At 43.6% G+C, this 17,480-nt stretch overlaps 1 protein-coding gene across 7 annotated transcripts in view; it reads right to left on the bottom strand.

Moving 5' to 3' along the window:
* KLHL13 (kelch like family member 13) overlaps positions 1-16,447 on the bottom strand; it is a 77,029-nt gene extending 60,582 nt beyond the window's left edge. For 2 of the 7 annotated variants that reach the window (XM_059858953.1, XM_059858949.1), the window contains exons 1-4: positions 16,361-16,435; positions 14,110-14,240; positions 12,738-12,827; positions 6,240-6,304 (exon numbers count right to left, since the gene is read on the bottom strand). Coding sequence is in view for 3 of the 7 variants with exons in the window: in XM_059858949.1 (XP_059714932.1) it covers positions 6,240-6,304; positions 12,738-12,782 (110 nt within the window). In the remaining 4 variants the exon portion in view is untranslated. Of the gene's footprint in view, positions 1-6,239; positions 6,305-12,737; positions 12,828-14,109; positions 14,241-16,360 lie in introns of all 7 variants that reach the window. The other 5 variants (XM_059858950.1, XM_059858952.1, XM_059858954.1 and 2 more) reach the window with 5 other exon arrangements.
* Between the last annotated feature and the right edge of the window lie 1,033 nt (positions 16,448-17,480).

Genomic DNA, 17,480 nt, shown 5'->3' with positions numbered 1-17,480 from the left:
AAGCTCTCCTCATTTAAGAACCTGTCTAAAATCTTATTTTGCTAAAGCAGACTTAGACATTTAGTAGAAGGAAATAGCACAAAGTATTTGTAAGCATGAATTATAAATTCAGTATATGCTTTGCAATACTTTAAACATGCCACAACTGAGACAGCATCAAACAGAATTGTTTAATAGCATCTAACTTGCCCACTCCCTCCCACTGACACTACAGCAGCTGACAGAATAAAGTGGTTCTTAACTCTTGATGTTGTTACACCTCAGGACATCCTCTTGTTTCAAACAAACTTTAGGTTCTCCTCTTTTAAAGAAGTCTGCTGAGTGAATGGGATGGGTTTTATCCATCCTCCATCACAAAACTAGCATTCACAAAGTGCCTCATCACCTGAGCTGCTCTGCTACCATCATTGTGTAGTGTGGTTCCTGCAATTAGGATGGGTGCTTAAGCCTCAGTCCTTGTTTTACCAACCTGTGAACATTACACAGGCTTCTCTAATGAGAGCAATACATTACATAAGAGTATGAAGGGATCAAAAAAATTCCATGTTGAAATAGAATTTTTCATACTCAGAAAAATTTTAGTTAACTTTCATCTTTGACAACAGAGCTTCTATCATCCTCAGTTGTGATTCTACATTCCCAGCATATAAATATCAGAAATTCACAACTCTGCTTATACCTGCCACAGAAAGGACAAATCTGGTCACCAGCACAAACTTGCATGCCCCTGCCAGGAGCTGAATTTCTCACTAGTGTGCAAGGTCCTGAGGTCTCTGGTTTGCAGGGTTTGCACTTGTGGCTGCTGTTATATTTTGCCATCATTCTTTCAGAAACACCAAAAGAAGTACATATATTAATGAATAAGGATTAATTTCCTATATAAGCCATTACATTTGTTTCTAACCATTTTCAGCCTGAATATAGGAAGACAATTTAAAAGAGGTGTGGTTGAGACCCATGCAAAATTGTTGAGCATTACTGAGAAGTTAAACTACTTCTAATTCCAACTCCATAAAGCAAACACACTACATGCATTGCCATATGCCACTGAATGCAACTCAAGTGATGGATACCCTGTGAAACTTATTTTTATGCCTGTAATTCATCTGTCAGGAAGCTCTAGATTATTCAGGGTTGATAGTGCACACTGCTTATGTAGGTTACTTGTATCAGTTACAGCCAGCTCTTGAGAAACAGCAAATGAGCGACACAAGTCATGCCAAGGAGTGACAAAGTATGCAGGGCACAGCCTAGGAAGCCATTACATGAACAAACCCACACATCCTCGGGGGCAAACATGAGCATCCCAGGAACATGAGAAACACCTGTAAGGTCAGAGGCCAGACCTCAGCAAACATCACTCCTAGAGCAGGCAAGTTGGGTTTAAATGAGTCTCAGAAATCACACAGCAGATGCTGGGACTGAGCCTGACCTACAGTGATAACACAGCAGACAACTTTCCTCCAGCACAGCAGACAACCTGAATCAAAAACTAACAAAACACAACTTCTGAAAACCAGAGTGCTCATGAAATGCTCAGGAGCAAGATGCTGAATTCTCGCTTGGGAACACTGAGGGCCACAGCCCCATGCTATTTAAGTTTCACCCAACCACCCCTTGCCTACCTTTTGCTGGATCCAGCTGCACGAGCCACCAGCAAGCAGCTGTGAGGGGACAAGCAGAGCCAGCACAGCCAGTGCTGCTCCCACCAGAGGGACAGGGAGATGCTGCTCTCCGGGGCAGCTGCAAATCCCCGGCACGCACTGGGCAAAGAGAGAAGGAAGCAGCACTGTCCCTTCCAGCAGCATCTGATTAAATCTGACATTGAACTGTGCTCTTAAAAGAATGGTTTTAATCTCTATAAAAGTAATAGTAAGAGAATCTCTCTCTAAATACAGAGAATACATGCCTAAAAAGGTATTATCATCTCAGAAGTCAGATGCAGACTATCCTGCTGCAGGCAGTTTTCAGCACGGACTTCGTACACATTTCTGGAGAACAGCACAGCCTCCCAGTTTTTATAACAGGCATCAGGGTAGCATTACTCAAGAGCAGCATTAGCCTATATCAACTTTCACCTGATAATCATTACCAAGTAGAATATTTTACTGACTTCCACCCATAAACCAGAAGTATATAAGTACTTAAACATTTTCTATAAAAATCTAGTCCAGACACAAATGTAACCCCATATTATAGACCACAGAAAATATAACTGAAGCTACCAATTAGCTTCAGACAAAGTGCTGCATTTTGAAACACTCAGTGTCACAAAGGAAGCCAACAGTCAAAACACAACTCTAGGTAGCTGAACAGATCTTATCCTAACAGAAATTTTGCAACTGTGAAGAAGTCTTACCCACCAAAAGCAGTGCTACCATGCTTGTCAACTGCAGTTACAGAATGGCCTTCATTAATGTACTTTAAAATATGTTTGATAAAAAAAATTATTCAACATATTCTAGGAACACAAAATAAAACAAGCTTCAGCATGCTCACACAAGCTTAGAAGTCTTCACAATACTTCAAGTATTAAAAAAACCCCAAGCTTCTTGGTATAGTATTTCACTCACACAGAAAGAGAAAACAGTTCCCTAAAGCAGATCAAGTCATTAATACACCACATATAAATCACACCTAGGTAAAACACCTGCAGTTTAAAATGGCACCATAGGCAAGAAGAAAATGCTGGTTTATTTTGAATATCTGTGCTAAGCCTGACAGACCTAGGTTGGATGCCCTTATATTATACTCTCAACACTGGGAGCTTCAGCAATTACAGCATAGCATAGTCCAGTCCCAAGGAATCAATGGACTTCTCTCCCACTCCCTTGAGCCCTATCGAGATCATCTTCCCACACAGCAACCCCAGCCTGGCACCAAAGAGAGGGGGACAAGGAACAGGCTGCAGATGACACACCGCAGTGACAGTGAGTCTAAGATGCCAGCACAGGGAGGGGACAAGGATGCAGCAGGGACCAGTGCCCCAAAACACAAGAAAGCAAGTGTGAGACAAGCCAGCTCCCTGCAAGAGCCACAATGACCTGACAGGTTAGTGACTCACCCGGGTTCAGCTCTGGTCCTGGACAGCAGCATTGCTCTGTCTCTTCTGCCCTTGGCTCAAACATCTGCACCCTCTTGTCATCCCCAGCTGCAGATCCAAGCATTGTTCAGAGCTGTGCACAGCACCCAGATGGTCTGTCAGTGGCAGCTGCCCAAAATGCTCTTGTCCTCCCACTGCTGCTCCTACAGCCACAACGCAGAGCAGGCGCCTACCAGGGGCAATGCCCACAACTCCTGCTGTTTGTCCAGACAGCAAAGCAGCTTCCATGCCACCCCTCTCCTAAAGGTAATGTGAGCTTCTGCCTCTATGCTTATGACTGGAGGAAGGTTTTTAATTATTATCTTCCAAGAGTGCTGACAGTACAAAGTTAGGAGTCTTACCCTCCATGGATTGCTTCCATTCTCCAGGACCTCCATTCTGGACTGTGTGTGTCACAGATTTAGAGGCACTAACTACTACTCTGGAAGCATTAATGAAAAAGACAGTTCACATCAGACTGGAAACAAGTGATGAAAACAGGAAGTAAAAGCCTGTGAAGCCTTCTGGTAAAACAATGCACACACACTTCAGCAGACTGAAATCTTCCAGCCTTCACAAGTGACTCCCAGATAGCCAGTATACATTACCTGGCAATAAAAGCAAAAAAAGCTCAGAATATTAAAGCCCATTTTCCCATTTTCTGCTGTAAACCTTTTGGCACCCTCTCCTACATCACATACCAGAGTATCAGAACCACCTGCATCACTGAGAAATTGAATCCTTGGTATTTCCTTATTGCTACCATTCAAGTATCCTTATGACAAGGCACCTTGGAATCACTTTCCACTGAACTCCAAGCCTTCCCTCCTGCTGTTACTTCCATCAATAATGTCCTTTACCTGGAGGCTTCTCCTAACCTATATATGCAAATAAAGGCCTCAGAAAAATGCTCCTAGATGAAGTTAGTATAATTTCCAACAGCAATCACTGTCAGCAAGCTTCCTAATTTTCCAGTGCTGTTATGGGCAAAAGTGGAAGCTAAGGGAACACCAGGCTGCAGATCAACTTAGAGGCATTAGTTTTCCTTTATTTTCTTTCTAAAGCTGTGTTGAGCAGACCTTGAAATGGCACAAACACTGAACTGACAATTCAGGACACACTAGGTCAGAAATGTACCCAGAGCACATCACAGCTCACACCATTCACTGCCTTTTCATAAGCCTCACAAATGACGTGAGAGCAGAGTAGGATGCCACTTCACATGTTGGTCATTCAGCTTTAGTTAGTGGACATGGATGTTTTCTAACACAACAGCTTTAAAAGCAAAATGAGATTTGGATTTCTGATGATACTTGTGCTAGAAATGGACATGAAGAACTTCCCAAACACAAGGGTCTTGAACACCAGTACAACAGTCCAGCTTTTTTGGCTCAAATAACCACCTTGAAGGAAAGCCCAGAAGAGAAGCCACACAGCCTTTAGAAAACTGATTAGCAGGGAACAAAAAAAACCAAAGATCATTCTAGATGTCCCAACCTCTCAAACAGTGAATTTCCTAAATAAGACAGTTCAAAATGAAGCAATGTTTTACCTCTGAGCAGTGCAGCTTAAATTGTTAGCTCAGTCAATCTACAATCAGAAAAAGTAAACTGAAGGTTTAACTGCATTCTGGAAAAATTTCAAAGCTATTTAATATTCTACAAATACATACATTTGTCTTTTTCAGGTAAGCTGAACAAACTTCTCAGAAAGCCAAAAGTAATCAGTCTTAGCAGAATCTGCTTGGAGTGACATAGCCTACTTTGTACAAAGCACTAAGCTTCCTGTGTCTTTAACAACTCTACTAATAAAGAGCATAAAGGCTCTGTGATTTGACCTACAAGAATTTAGCAATTATAGTTTGTTCATCAAAAAAGAGTCCTGATATTTTCAAGACATTCACAGTGCCTAACATCTCAAGTATATAAACCAGCTTTTGAAAGCCCTTGGAAAAAAAACTGTTCCTATGGAAGAATTAAACATGACATGGTCAGAGTCCTTCAAGGAAATAAAATATATTTTCATTTGAACATTTGCATGTTAAGTGTTTACACTGCTGTGAAGAGTTTAGATTACAGGAAATTTCAAGAGATGTACATTTCCAATGGACTATATCCGAATTATTATATGTAACAATACAAAAGCCTTCTAATTTCCATCCCAGTGAAGGCTGACAAATTGTGTAAGTTTTCTGCAGACATTGTTGACACTTTACAAAATTATTACTCACCCACACAGTCTCTCAAGTCATTTATTTTGTACCAGGAAAATTAATTAGAATAATTTTCAATTAGTTAATTTAAAGATGTCTACTGCAACATCTGGAAAAGGCTATGTAAAGAATACAGAGCATGTACATACATGAATATTTACACATCCTTCAAACTAGGAAGAAGTCTCAGGATACCAACAACACAAAAAATATCTGAATATTTTGATCAACACTCAGGAATACCTTCAAAGCTATCTTGCTTTCTTGGCTACATGAACTGTTTAATCAACCTCTGTTACACACTAAGTTTCATATCAGAAAAGCACCACACAAAAGTCAGACAGGAAAGCTCAGACTGAAGACCTAATCAGTCAGGCTACCTGTCTAACAGCAGTCAATTCAGGAGCAGTGGCAGTGAAAGGACACTGCCTCCTGGCAGCTTCCCTCTGTCAGGGTTTTAGGGACTTCCTCCTACAAACTGTGTCTGGAATTCAGCCTTGAGCACTTCAAAATTCACTTTTTTCCTTCCACTAATTTGTCTAATCACATTTCAATCTAATTTGCACTCAAGATATCCCATTACAATGGAGTCTTGATATAATTATACACTGGGTAACAATGGAGTCTCACAATATAATTACACATTACAGGAAAGCATCCTTCAGCTACCACCTCAATAATTTCCTAATGCACCTCCCATAGCAGCTTCTCACCTCCAATGCCATACTGATTGCAGAGACTTCCCCACCACAGTTTCCCAAAGAATGCTCCCCTGCTGGTCCACCCCTCTGGTGCTGCCTCTTTATTGCCTGGGAAGCTGGGAGCACCTCCACACCAGCTGCACAATGAGTGCCTGGTTGTGTTAATTGAACAGGAATGGTTTCACTGGGGTTCAGTCACTAAAAGAAAATTATTTGCATACACAAAGTATCTCAGCTTTCTTACTGTTCATTGCAGGATCCCAGGGCTATGTTTCGCCATTCCCAAGCAGTCCAGGTTAATTTTGACATCTAGAACAAGGTTTGGGAAGAGAAAAAAATTGTCACACACGTTTGCACACTATTATCCACTGTAGATGTTATTTTAAAGAACTGCAGGGTACAGCATCTCCAACAGAGTTAACTATTGGCTTCTGCAGCCCTTTGAGCTGTGTCTCTAGTGTGAGTGGAAAATTGGATAGCCCCGCTTCTTGCCTGAAGGGAAAGTTCACATAACTCACTAAAAATCTGTGGCATCCTACTCTTTTCCATGTGTATGGACTATTTCATACAGAATCCCACAAGATCACAGCTCCATATAAAAATCTATTTCAACAGTAGTACAGAAGAAAAAAAGTCAGATCTAATTTTTGCTTTGAAGCTACTCAGGCAGACACTGTTTCAGAATCACAGCCACCATTTCATGTCAGTCTCTAAGTGCATACAAGGCACAGGAGGTACAGAAGTCCTAACAGAAGTAATACCTTGCACCATGATCCCAAGCCAAGCCCCCTTCTCACAAATTCCCCCCAGCAGCTGCTACCACAGCAGGAAGCTATGGCTGGGCTTGCACAGAGAGCACCAGTCACAGCAGAGCTGAAATAGCACAAAGTTACAGTGAAAAGTCATCTTACAGGCATGAACAATGGGATTGAGGGATTTAGGAGGAGACACTGCACTTCTTTTTAATGCTGAAAACACAGCACAACCTATTTGAAAGGAAAACAGCAGGCAGATACCCCAAAACACAAGGAGCAATCAGCAGTGCTGCTACTTGCACTGGCATTAATTTTTTTTTAATTCATTCTAACGTAAAGCAGAGTAAAGAAATGCTGGCAACAACACTGCTGGGTTTCATTTCCTCTGCATTTCCTCTCAGAAGAGACAAAAACAAAAACATTGCACTTGGCAACCCATATTCTCACACCATTAGCACCAGAAAGTGAGGGTCACTCTGATAATTCAATGAATGAACAGTATCTTTTTCAATTACAAGTCCTTCCCAATCAAATTAATTATCCAGTTAAAACAACAAAGCAATGCTAACAACAAAATCACTAGGAAAGTGCAAGTCAACCAATAATAATGGATCAGAAGCACTTATGGGACATTTAAACTTCTTGACCAAAACAAAGGCCTTACCTGAAGATAAGGGGCTATGGCAATCTTATTTTATAAAGCTTTTGATACTCCTCCTTCAAATGTGTTAAATTATTTTGCTTTCATATATGCACAGCTATGGATGGCAGCAATGAGAATGACTAAGGTTCCAGAACTAAAATACCACTGTGTCAGAAATGGCACACACAGTTACCAGGAAGCCTCTCACACAGTTTGTTTTGGGGAAGAAGGCCAGAAAGACATGAAGTTAGAAAGTGGTTTCTTACTCCCTTAAAACCAGGAGTAAGATCCAGCTCCCCCCCATGCCCTATGAGCACATTTTGTCCAATCTGCACAGTGGCAGAGCCGTGTCAGGCTGCTCCAGTGACACACACAAGCATTACACTGCAGGGCCTTGTGAAGGCTCTTAGTAATGAAAATCTCAGACAATGTCAGACTTGTTAGACACATCTGGGATGGCACTGAAACAATAAAGTCAATACAAAGACAGCATTTTCTCCTCTGACCCATTCATTTTTTCCTCCTCCCATTTATTTTTCTGCCATTATTTATTCCTGACTCCTTGTTTAGGACAGTGAAGTGTTATCATGCAACTTCTTACCTTGAGAGCAGCCCCACACCACATGCACTGGCACCTGGCAGCACCTCCACAAGGGTGCCAGCATTGTCATCCCCTGCTTCCACATGAAATATGTCTAAATTTAATCACTTCTTTCACTCCACACCAGCAGATCATTACAGCCTAACCAGAAAACACACACATTCCCCATTAGGAGGATGAAGTGGAATTTTCTTATTTCAGCTGTAATCGCAGGGTTATTTGCAGGGAGAAACCACATTTCTGCCTCCAAGCAGCCCTTCAGCTTGTGAACCTCTGCCCTAGGTTTGGATCTCCTCCTCTAGGAACAGCTGTGCCATGGAAGAGCTCAGCAACCTTGGCTACTTGTCCCTGCTCTCTGCCATAAGGCTCCAGCTGAGCTGCTCTTAAGTACTTTCTAACCTATTTACTCAGGATCAACCAATACAAAGAGTGATTATTTAGGCTGTTAAAACCACTCCAGCTTATTTTGGTTGACATTCTGCAGAAGCACTCACATAAATGTCTAAGCTGCTAGAGTTAAGGTTTACAACCCCCTTACTGAAATATTTTCTGCTCCTACAAACTAGCAATGATATCCAACAGCAAGAGAAAGCCAGCAGCAGACAAGAAATCCCTGCTGTCATCCCAGAAGAAGCCAGGGCATTTGGCACACTCATCACCACTGAAGAAATCAATTTTAAGAGGAGGATGAGTCCAGTGTACATCTGCTCAGCCCTTTCTCTCAGAAAAGACTAACCTGGAGCTCCATGGGCCAGGAGAGCCATGCAAGCACCCACAGTAACACTTAACAAAAACCCCTGCCCTTAGAGGAAGGCAAGACATGCTGGTAAAAGACCACCACATAGCCTTAGGGCTACAAGAAAGAGAAAAGTGTCACCACCACAGGCTAGACTACCTCCTTACTAAGGTGTTACCAACAGTTGTAACTGTTCCTTTATACAACCATACCCAAACCCAACCACTGCCACCAAACACCAGAAAAATAACCAGTGGAAGAAAGACTACCATCAGCATAGCAAGATTTGGGAAGGGAACAGAAACTGCCTTTCTGTTCTGCACATGGGAGGTGCTTTCATAACAAGGTCTTGGTGCACCACTGTGGCTCTTAATTATCATCAGGTAGGCACTCCAGCTAGAACACCATGAAAAAAAGCAATGGCAGTAGGAACACAAAATCTCAGTCCCTACCTTCTTGCTAAAGGGAAGTGCTGGGGGGTTGTACCAGGGTTCATTTAAAGCCTCACAGCAAACTGCTCCACATATCAAATTTTACATTAAGACAAGGTACTAGAGCATCCCTGAAAAATATTTGTGAAGATACAGGCCAGGCTCTCTCATAGCAAGTGATGCCATCAACATGACTGAGATAAATGATGAGTTTGCAACACTTCTACCAACCCCAAGACAGGTGATAACATGATCATCCCATTACTCTTATCCTTTAAATAACAGAACTCTGTATGGACATAAAGGACAAAATTCTCAGACTCAGGAGTAAAATATGGTACCAAGCCTCAATTGGATCACAAAACTCCCCACAATAGTCCTTTTATCAATACAGATGTCAGTGTTTGGTACTACCCAGTTTGGCACTAATAAGGAGCAGAGACAGTGAATGTTGGCACATTTACTTCCCCATGACAAAGGTGAGCAACCACAAGAGACTGGTCAGATTTGCAGAGCCACCAAGGGAGCAGCATAAGGCAGCTCAAGCAACTTGGTAAATTCAATATTGCTGACTTATCTAGAGTCATCCTTCAATTCATTTGTAGTTTAAGTGTTTAATTACTAATTTCCAGCTTCAATGTGTAAGCTTGCAAAGTCTTTTGTTTGTATGTCTTATAGGACATACACCCTGGTAGAAATACTTTAATTCCACTGTATAAAACAAGCTTTACTTAGAACAGCAAACACAAGAGCCCAGATTAAATTTCTAACCATGAAATCATTGCTATACTATAAATTCAACATTGAAGAGAGCAAAACTTGTAACACTGTTCCTGTTAAAATCTTCCAATATCAACAAGCAACAAAATATAGTTATTAATAAGTGTCAGCAATACAACCTCACATGTATTTTGTAACTTGTAGCTACTACTACTTAAGAAGTTACTCACTAACACTGAAATGAAAGATGATGGGGGGGGGTGGTAGGCATAAAATATTAACACAAGTCTTCTACAATTCTGGCACCATGGTGGATAATCAGCTTCTAAAAAAAAAAAAAAATATATATATATATACAGAACACATGCCCACGTCTGTAGGATTCTAGTGCTGCTTGCAGCTTTCTTTAAATAACGGATGTGCTACTCACTTCCTCAGTTGTATTCAAAAACTGTGGGCAGCCATAAGCCAGCCCAGAACCACGTGTTTTGTAACACTGAAACTGGTTGAGTGTCAGGCACTGAGAAGCCAAAATTTGACAAGGAAGAAGAGCAACCCATTTCTCCCTCTTGGCTCCCTTCAAGAGCCAGGTATCTGTCAGCAAGATGCAGGGCAGTGTTCGAATCCTCCAGAACTAAAAAAAGTTTTCCCCCTTCCTTAATGTAGTGTAGAATTTCTGCTTTAATATAACTATTTACCTGAAACCATGAATATAAGTGTTACATGGATCATTCGGCTTCCTCACAGATGGAAAGCTAATTGGAGAAGAGCAATCCCAGGAAGGGTTTTTAACGGCATCTGGAAACAATGACAAGTTTGAAGTGGGAGCAATGCCCTGGTCCTGCTGAGCTGAGTTTGATGCTCCATCCCCAGCATCTGCTGGGAGAAGCTGTGCTGCTTTCCCTCCACTCACCTCCTGACATGATTCCTGTCTCTACCTGCAAGTGTAGTAGCAAGATGTAGCCACAGGGTGAGTTAGCAAACTGATAAAAACATTACTGAGTGGGTAAGTTTCCCATGAGCTAAGCAGCATGAAAGAAATCATTCTGCAATCACTCAAGCACTAGCTCTCCCAATGGAGCTGCCTCAGGAGATCAGGGCACAAGGCAGGACCACCCAGAGGCACATTTGATGAATTACCTGCAGCACCAAATAGACTCCAAAGTCTCCAGCATCAGATTTTGCTGTCTGAGTGTGAATCTTCTGCTTAATTTTCAATCCTAACAAGTTTATGAAGAAGTTTGAAATTTGAAAGAAATATTTTGCATTGTTTTCTTACAGAACCATTTTAAAATGTAAAAAACATACTGCAATAGTATATGACAGAACCAGAGCTTCAACTTCAGAAATCCAGTACAGTAAAAACATGCTGGGTATTTCAGATCATCATCTTAACATATTGCTGGATCCCTTCCATTAGCATTGTCAGATAAGGTCAGTTATCCAAAGGAATCAAAGATCTCACAATACTAAATTAAATGCATGTTGAATACATAATAAAATGCATTCAACTTAAACTAGAACATACCACTCACATGGAGATACCAAAGAACAACCAGGAAAAAGGAACTGGGTTGCAATTCATATTTATCCTTGCTTTTTTCAGCCTATAAGATTCTAATATGTAATCATAATCGCTCACACTCATTCTGCTGAATTTTTTCATCACATGGCACCTCACCTTCCTCAAAACAATTTGCACTTGACCAGATGGTTATGGTGTGAATGAAGCTCATTTACCATGCACCATGGTTTTCACTTGTCATGATGCTAAATCCTGGTCTGTGATTTCTGAATAATAGACTGATATAATGAATTTATTTTCCTCACCGACAAAAAAGGAACAAAGTTCTTCCCCCACTGCCCTGCAAAGATGGAAATTAACATTCATAACAGAACTCACATGATGAGTAGCTGAGTACTGCAATATTTGTTAGAACACATACTTCTAAGTCCTCTGAGCAAGGACAGGCACTCAAATCATCCCATCCCTAGTTTTAACCATGAGATCCATGCACCGCATTCCCATGAGCTTTGTGCCAACTGTTTCTCTTCTTGCAAGGTGGAACAGCTTAGACAGGACCTGTGTCCTAAAGCAGCTTACACCTCCCACTTCAGGCAAATAAAGAGACTTCTGAGAGGCAGGACAAACTAGTCCATATGCCAGGAGGCAGGAGCCAAAGCAAGTGTCTGACATCACAGGTAAATAGTCCTGCTGCTTTGCCTACTGACAACCAGGTCTGCTCTGGTCCCATCCACACCTGCACAGAGAACAGCAGCAGTTTTGCTCTGTCAGTTGCCTTCCATGTGCATGACTGTCTGGGCACCCTCCAGAGGAGAGGCTCTTGAAATGGGAGAGAAAAATGTGCAATGTGACAAATCAAGCAGGCACAGGGCACCTGGTAAGACTGATGCTCTTTAAGAAGGAAATGGAAAAAGGTCTGAAGTTTTCCCCAAAATTTAAGCAGCTACAAGTCAGGGCAAAAGCTCTAAACACTTATTTAAAAGCAAAACTTCAGTTCACAAACCATTTTCATTTGTACTTTCTCCTGTACATAAGTTTGTTCATATTTGAAATGTTTCACATTAAAGAAACCAAGCAGAATAGCTGGCATTGCCAAACAAATCTCGCATTTCACAACTACAGAACACACCACCAACAGCTGCATCAGTCACAAAGAAGGTAAAACAAAAGCCCCAAGGAATCATATGACCATTGTCATTAGTATTAACAAAGCACTGTTTCCATAAAAAGAAATTGCATTACGTATTTCCTACAGCAAGTTTAAAGCAAAAACCTCAATAACACAAATTAGTAATTGGGGCATTCTTCAAAAAGTAGTACAGCCAACTCACTTGAAAACAGCTTCTCAGAAAAGGCATCGAAGACATCAAATTCATTACAGGACACTGAACATGGAAAATCACCCAAATTTTCTCAGTCTTCTGAAATACACAAGTCAATTAAAGGAGTCAGATTTCATTTTGTCGCAGGTTGAAAGCTCCTCCTGGTTTCAAACAGGTCCCTTTCTACCTCAAAATTCAAAAGATATCTTCAGGAAATCCCCTTCTGACACACTTCTGTCACCAGTACCAAGACACATTCCAACTCCCTGTATCTCCCACCCCAACGCACTTCCAGCCTGGTTGCCTTGTCAGAACCTCCTGGTACAGGATATTGGCTGTCTGCACTGCATGGCATAGGCACACCTTCACCCCAAAACACCTCCTACTCTGTAAAGGCCTGAGAGATAAAGCCTTACGGAAATAATTCATAATATTTCATAATCATGAATAATTTCATAATCATAATTCATAATAATTCAGATAAAACTGGAAAATTTTTCAATTCTGCTGAATACCCACTGAAAGCGTGCCTGTGCACCAGAGGCTACAATTTAACATTGGTTAATTACTTTGTAGCTTTTCAAAGACACTTAGCTTAAGGCGAGCCAATACGCTGAGAAAAGTTTCTTCCACAGCAGTGTTTCTAATTTATCCACAAAGCTCTAATCTCACAATTTTAATAAAGCTGTTGCATCACAAATAGTTAAAAAGAAAACCATAAAAATGTTTCCAGTCAGTACTCTGACAATGCAATACAGCTGTGAGAATGAAAAAGACCTGAAAGTAGAAAACCTTGATAGGAAAGCAGAGCATATGTTGCCCCATCTATTTAAGCTTTTACCTCCCACTCACACTGACACCCATAAACACTATGCCAGATCTGTGATAAAAGCAGCCATCCCTGTGAATCCAGCCCCAGGCTGTCAAAATCAACTCTGATAAGCTATTAAGAGTCATTAGAAAAGTTTTCCACTATTGATACAGTGAAATAGCCAAACACTGAATATGTTCTGAGGCTGCTATTCTTAAAACACTCCATAATTGTTCAATTTTTGCCATAGTGCAGTTTCACAGAAAGTTTTGCCAGCACAGATAAATCATCTAAAATAGTAAAGGGAAGAAAAAGAAAAGCCATATACTAGGCATCACAACTATTTCAGCAACCTAACAACCATGAAAAACACGAGCATTTCTGACAGCTTTGCTCGTGGTGCTTGTGGAGGTGATAGAGTAGTGCTAGCAGAAACACTCCCAGCAGAATACACTGCAGATTCCTTTGGAATCACTACCAACACTTTCTTTGTAGTGTTGATTAATGATCCCTTTCTAACAGCTAGACCACACCAAGAACATAGAGCCCTGGAGGTAACTTCAATGATACCTTCAGTTCCAGACAACCTGGGCTTGATCACCATTGTCAAAGAAACCATGGAATTTCTGAATAACACTGAGATATTTCAACATGAGATAGCTTGTTGATTTTTTTTTAAGAACTCCAGCATTTTTCTCAGCCTGTTGGAAAACAAAACAAAGGAAAAATCACACTTCTGACTAGAATTGATGGAACAATTAGGGTTGATAGGGACCTCAAAGATCAGCTGGTTCCAACTCCTCTGCCATGGGCAGGGACATCTCCCACTGCACGAGGTTGCTCAATGCCCCATCCAACCTGGCCTGGAATTCAGGGGGAAAAGGCAAGGCCTTCCTTTGTATGCCCAACCCCACTGTGCCTCTAGACAGGTCATGTGCCAGCAGAAGAACCCTTCCTGCAGAGCTACATCTCACTTCCCCTCTGAGCCTCCCTTACCAGCTGCACGTCCTCCCTTCCCTGCTTGGCCCCCCCGGCTGCCTGAGACGATTCCAGCGCTCAGCATTGCTCCATGGACATGCTCTGCTGGCATCTGGGGGACTCCACTGCCAACCAGAGCAGGGAATCTGGGGCCTTTTCCTCTAATTGGGTACATTTGCTGATCTGCTTCATACATCACCAGAAGTTGTGGCAATGATACCATGAATTGCAGAAGTCTCCAAGCCACAATTACTGTGACAGATCAGGTACAGCTGAACTACAGCCTCAGACAACACTCAGCTTAGTGAATCTTTTACAGAAGAGCAGAAGAAATTATTTAAAGGAATAATAATAAAAAAAGCTGGCTGGGGCAAAGTCACTTTAATTCATTTTTGACACCTAGAGTCATTGGCTCACTAGAAGCAGTCTTGCTTCTTTGAAGCAGAGCAGCATGCTAATTTGTGCTGGCACCTCACTACAATTTTTTAAACTTTAGAAGGGAAGGAAAATGTTTAGAAGCACAATTTTGAAAATCATAGAATCAAAGAGATCACAAGAAGTACATTCAGGGTAGCATTTAATCCAAGTTACTACACAATTTTTTTTTACTATCAACACTCTGCAGCATATTCTAGTATTAAACAGGACTGCAGAACAAGCTCTACCATGAAATCAGAGAAGTGGGAAGAGTGCCCTGAAGGTTATTCATTAGCATTATCTCTATGTGTAGCTCACTGGGGAAAGAATAAGGAAAACTACTCTGTGGCATTCTATTCAAATGTATGAGGCATATTTAAATGAGTGAGGGAAGTATTTCTGATGCAGATTTCACAGCAGGTCTAAGACAGCATCAGTTTCATTAACACTCAGAACATCCAAGCTGAAGCGCCCTTTGCCATACAAAACTGAAAAAGATGTGCACCTTGCGTCTCCTGAATCATACAAAGGAGCCGAGCCAAGACTCCTAGAGTTCTTAAGTTAACATCGCACTTTTCATACGGAGGCGAAAAGTCCTGAACAGTACCTACTAAAAACAGAGCTTGGCCTAAATTTCATGAGAACAGGGAGAAGAGGAAACTGACAAGTTAATTACAACCTACAGCTACGTCCCCCTTTCTAATGGCTGCATCTCAGAACTAATCTCCAAAACTCCTTCCTGCACCCAGACCTCATCCAGCCTATTTAAGGACCAGGGAACAATAAACACTGACGAGCAGAACGGGCCGGGTGAAGGAAGACAACGATTACAATGGCTGCACAACAAAGCCTGGAAAAGGAGAGTTAAAGATACTTTTTGCGAGCGGCACAAGCTCCGCAGCCCGCTCGGCACACGCCGCCAGCCGCGACCCCGGCCGGGACACTCTCGCTGTGTCCCCAGCCGCTCCCAGCGGTGACCCCCCTCCTGCCGGACCCCGTCCTTGCCCCGCCGGCCACGGCGCACTTCGGCTCTGCCCCGCACCGAGCAGCCCCCGCCGGTCCCCGCTGCAACGGGGGCACCCCCGTGTGCGCTCCCTCCCCAGCGGGGACCGCACTGCCCCACGCCGCCCCCGGCACGGGGCTGACCGCCCGCCGCCCCACAAAGTGCACCCGGGACACCCCGGTCCCGTCCCGCCCGCAGGAAGCCCCCGCCGCCAGCAGTGCTGCCCTGCGGCCTCCGAGCGGCCCAGGTGAGCGGAGACCCTCGGGGCAGCCCCTCCGGTGCGAGGCAGCCCCCCCGCGCCGCTCACTGAGTGCGGCCCCGCTGCCCCCGCGGCCGCAGAGGCCCCACAGGACGCGGCGCCCCCCGCCCCGCCGGACCCCGAGCGGGACAGAGCCGAGCCGGGTGCCCGCGCCTCGCCCTCACCTGCGGCTGCGGCCGCCCGGCCCCGGCCGCGGTCCCGCTCCGGAGCGGCCCCGAAGTGCCGAGCGCGGCCCCGCTCCCCGCGCGCGCCCGGCCCGCCCCGCCCGGCCTGCGTCACCCACGGCCGCGCGCACTGCGGCTGCGCGGGGCGGGGCGGGGAAAAAGGAGGCGGGGCCAGAGTAAAGGGGCGGGGCCTCTGTGAGGGGAGGGACGGACGGAGAAAAAGAGAGAGAGAGAGATGGAGAGGGAGGGATGGAGAGAAAGAGAGAGAGATGGAGAGAAAGAGAGAGAGAGATGGATTGAGGAAAGGAGGGAGGAAAAGAAGGTAGAGGCCACGGCGCAGAGCAGTAGCAGGTCTGCTATCAAGGCTTGTCTCCACCAGCTTGGTGCATCAGGAGAGCTGCAGGAACGGCAGGGAGGGCAGAAAAGGCAGCAACAGTCGTAAAATCACAGAATGGTTTGGGTTGGAAGGGACTTCAAAGACCATCCTGTTCCAACCCCCTTGTCATGGTCAAGGACACCTTCCACTAGACTAGACTGCTCCAAGCCCCAGCCTTGGACATTTCCAGGAATGGGGCATCCACACCTTCTCTGCGCCAGTGCCTCAAACAAACCTCAAAGTAGATAATTTCATCCCAATGTCTAATCTAAACCTACCCTCTCGCAGTTTGAAGCCATTCCCCCCTGTCCTGTCACTACACTTCCCAATGAAGTGCCCTTCTCCATTTTCCTTGTCTCGTCCCCTCTCAGGCACTCACCAGGTCCTTGGTGGTCTAGGGAATGCGAGTGATAGATACACAAAAACATCTCCTTGTGCTCTCCAGGGGATTCGTTTGGGATCAGCAACATTACCAGGTGAAAGGCAAGCCACAAGCTGCTCTCCTGACCATAATGCTGGCTCCTGGAAATCTCAGAATTGCTTCACCTGCTCCCATAACGCTGGAGGATGCTAACCCTGAATTTTCCTCACAGTCCTCTCCTCTTTTTCATGTGGCCACATCTTTGATTTGGGAACTGCTGTTCTTCTGCTGTTCTGCCTGTATTGTTTCCTGTAAACACACCTTTAATTACTGAACCCCCTACATTCAGCAAATTTTTGACTGCAGGTAATCTTAGGGCAAAT

The sequence above is a fragment of the Haemorhous mexicanus genome, chromosome 14 (genome assembly GCF_027477595.1).
Source record: "Haemorhous mexicanus isolate bHaeMex1 chromosome 14, bHaeMex1.pri, whole genome shotgun sequence".
Taxonomy (NCBI): Eukaryota; Metazoa; Chordata; class Aves; order Passeriformes; family Fringillidae; genus Haemorhous; species Haemorhous mexicanus.
Note: the sequence above shows the minus strand (reverse complement) of the source record. Positions and strands in the feature narration are given on the sequence as shown.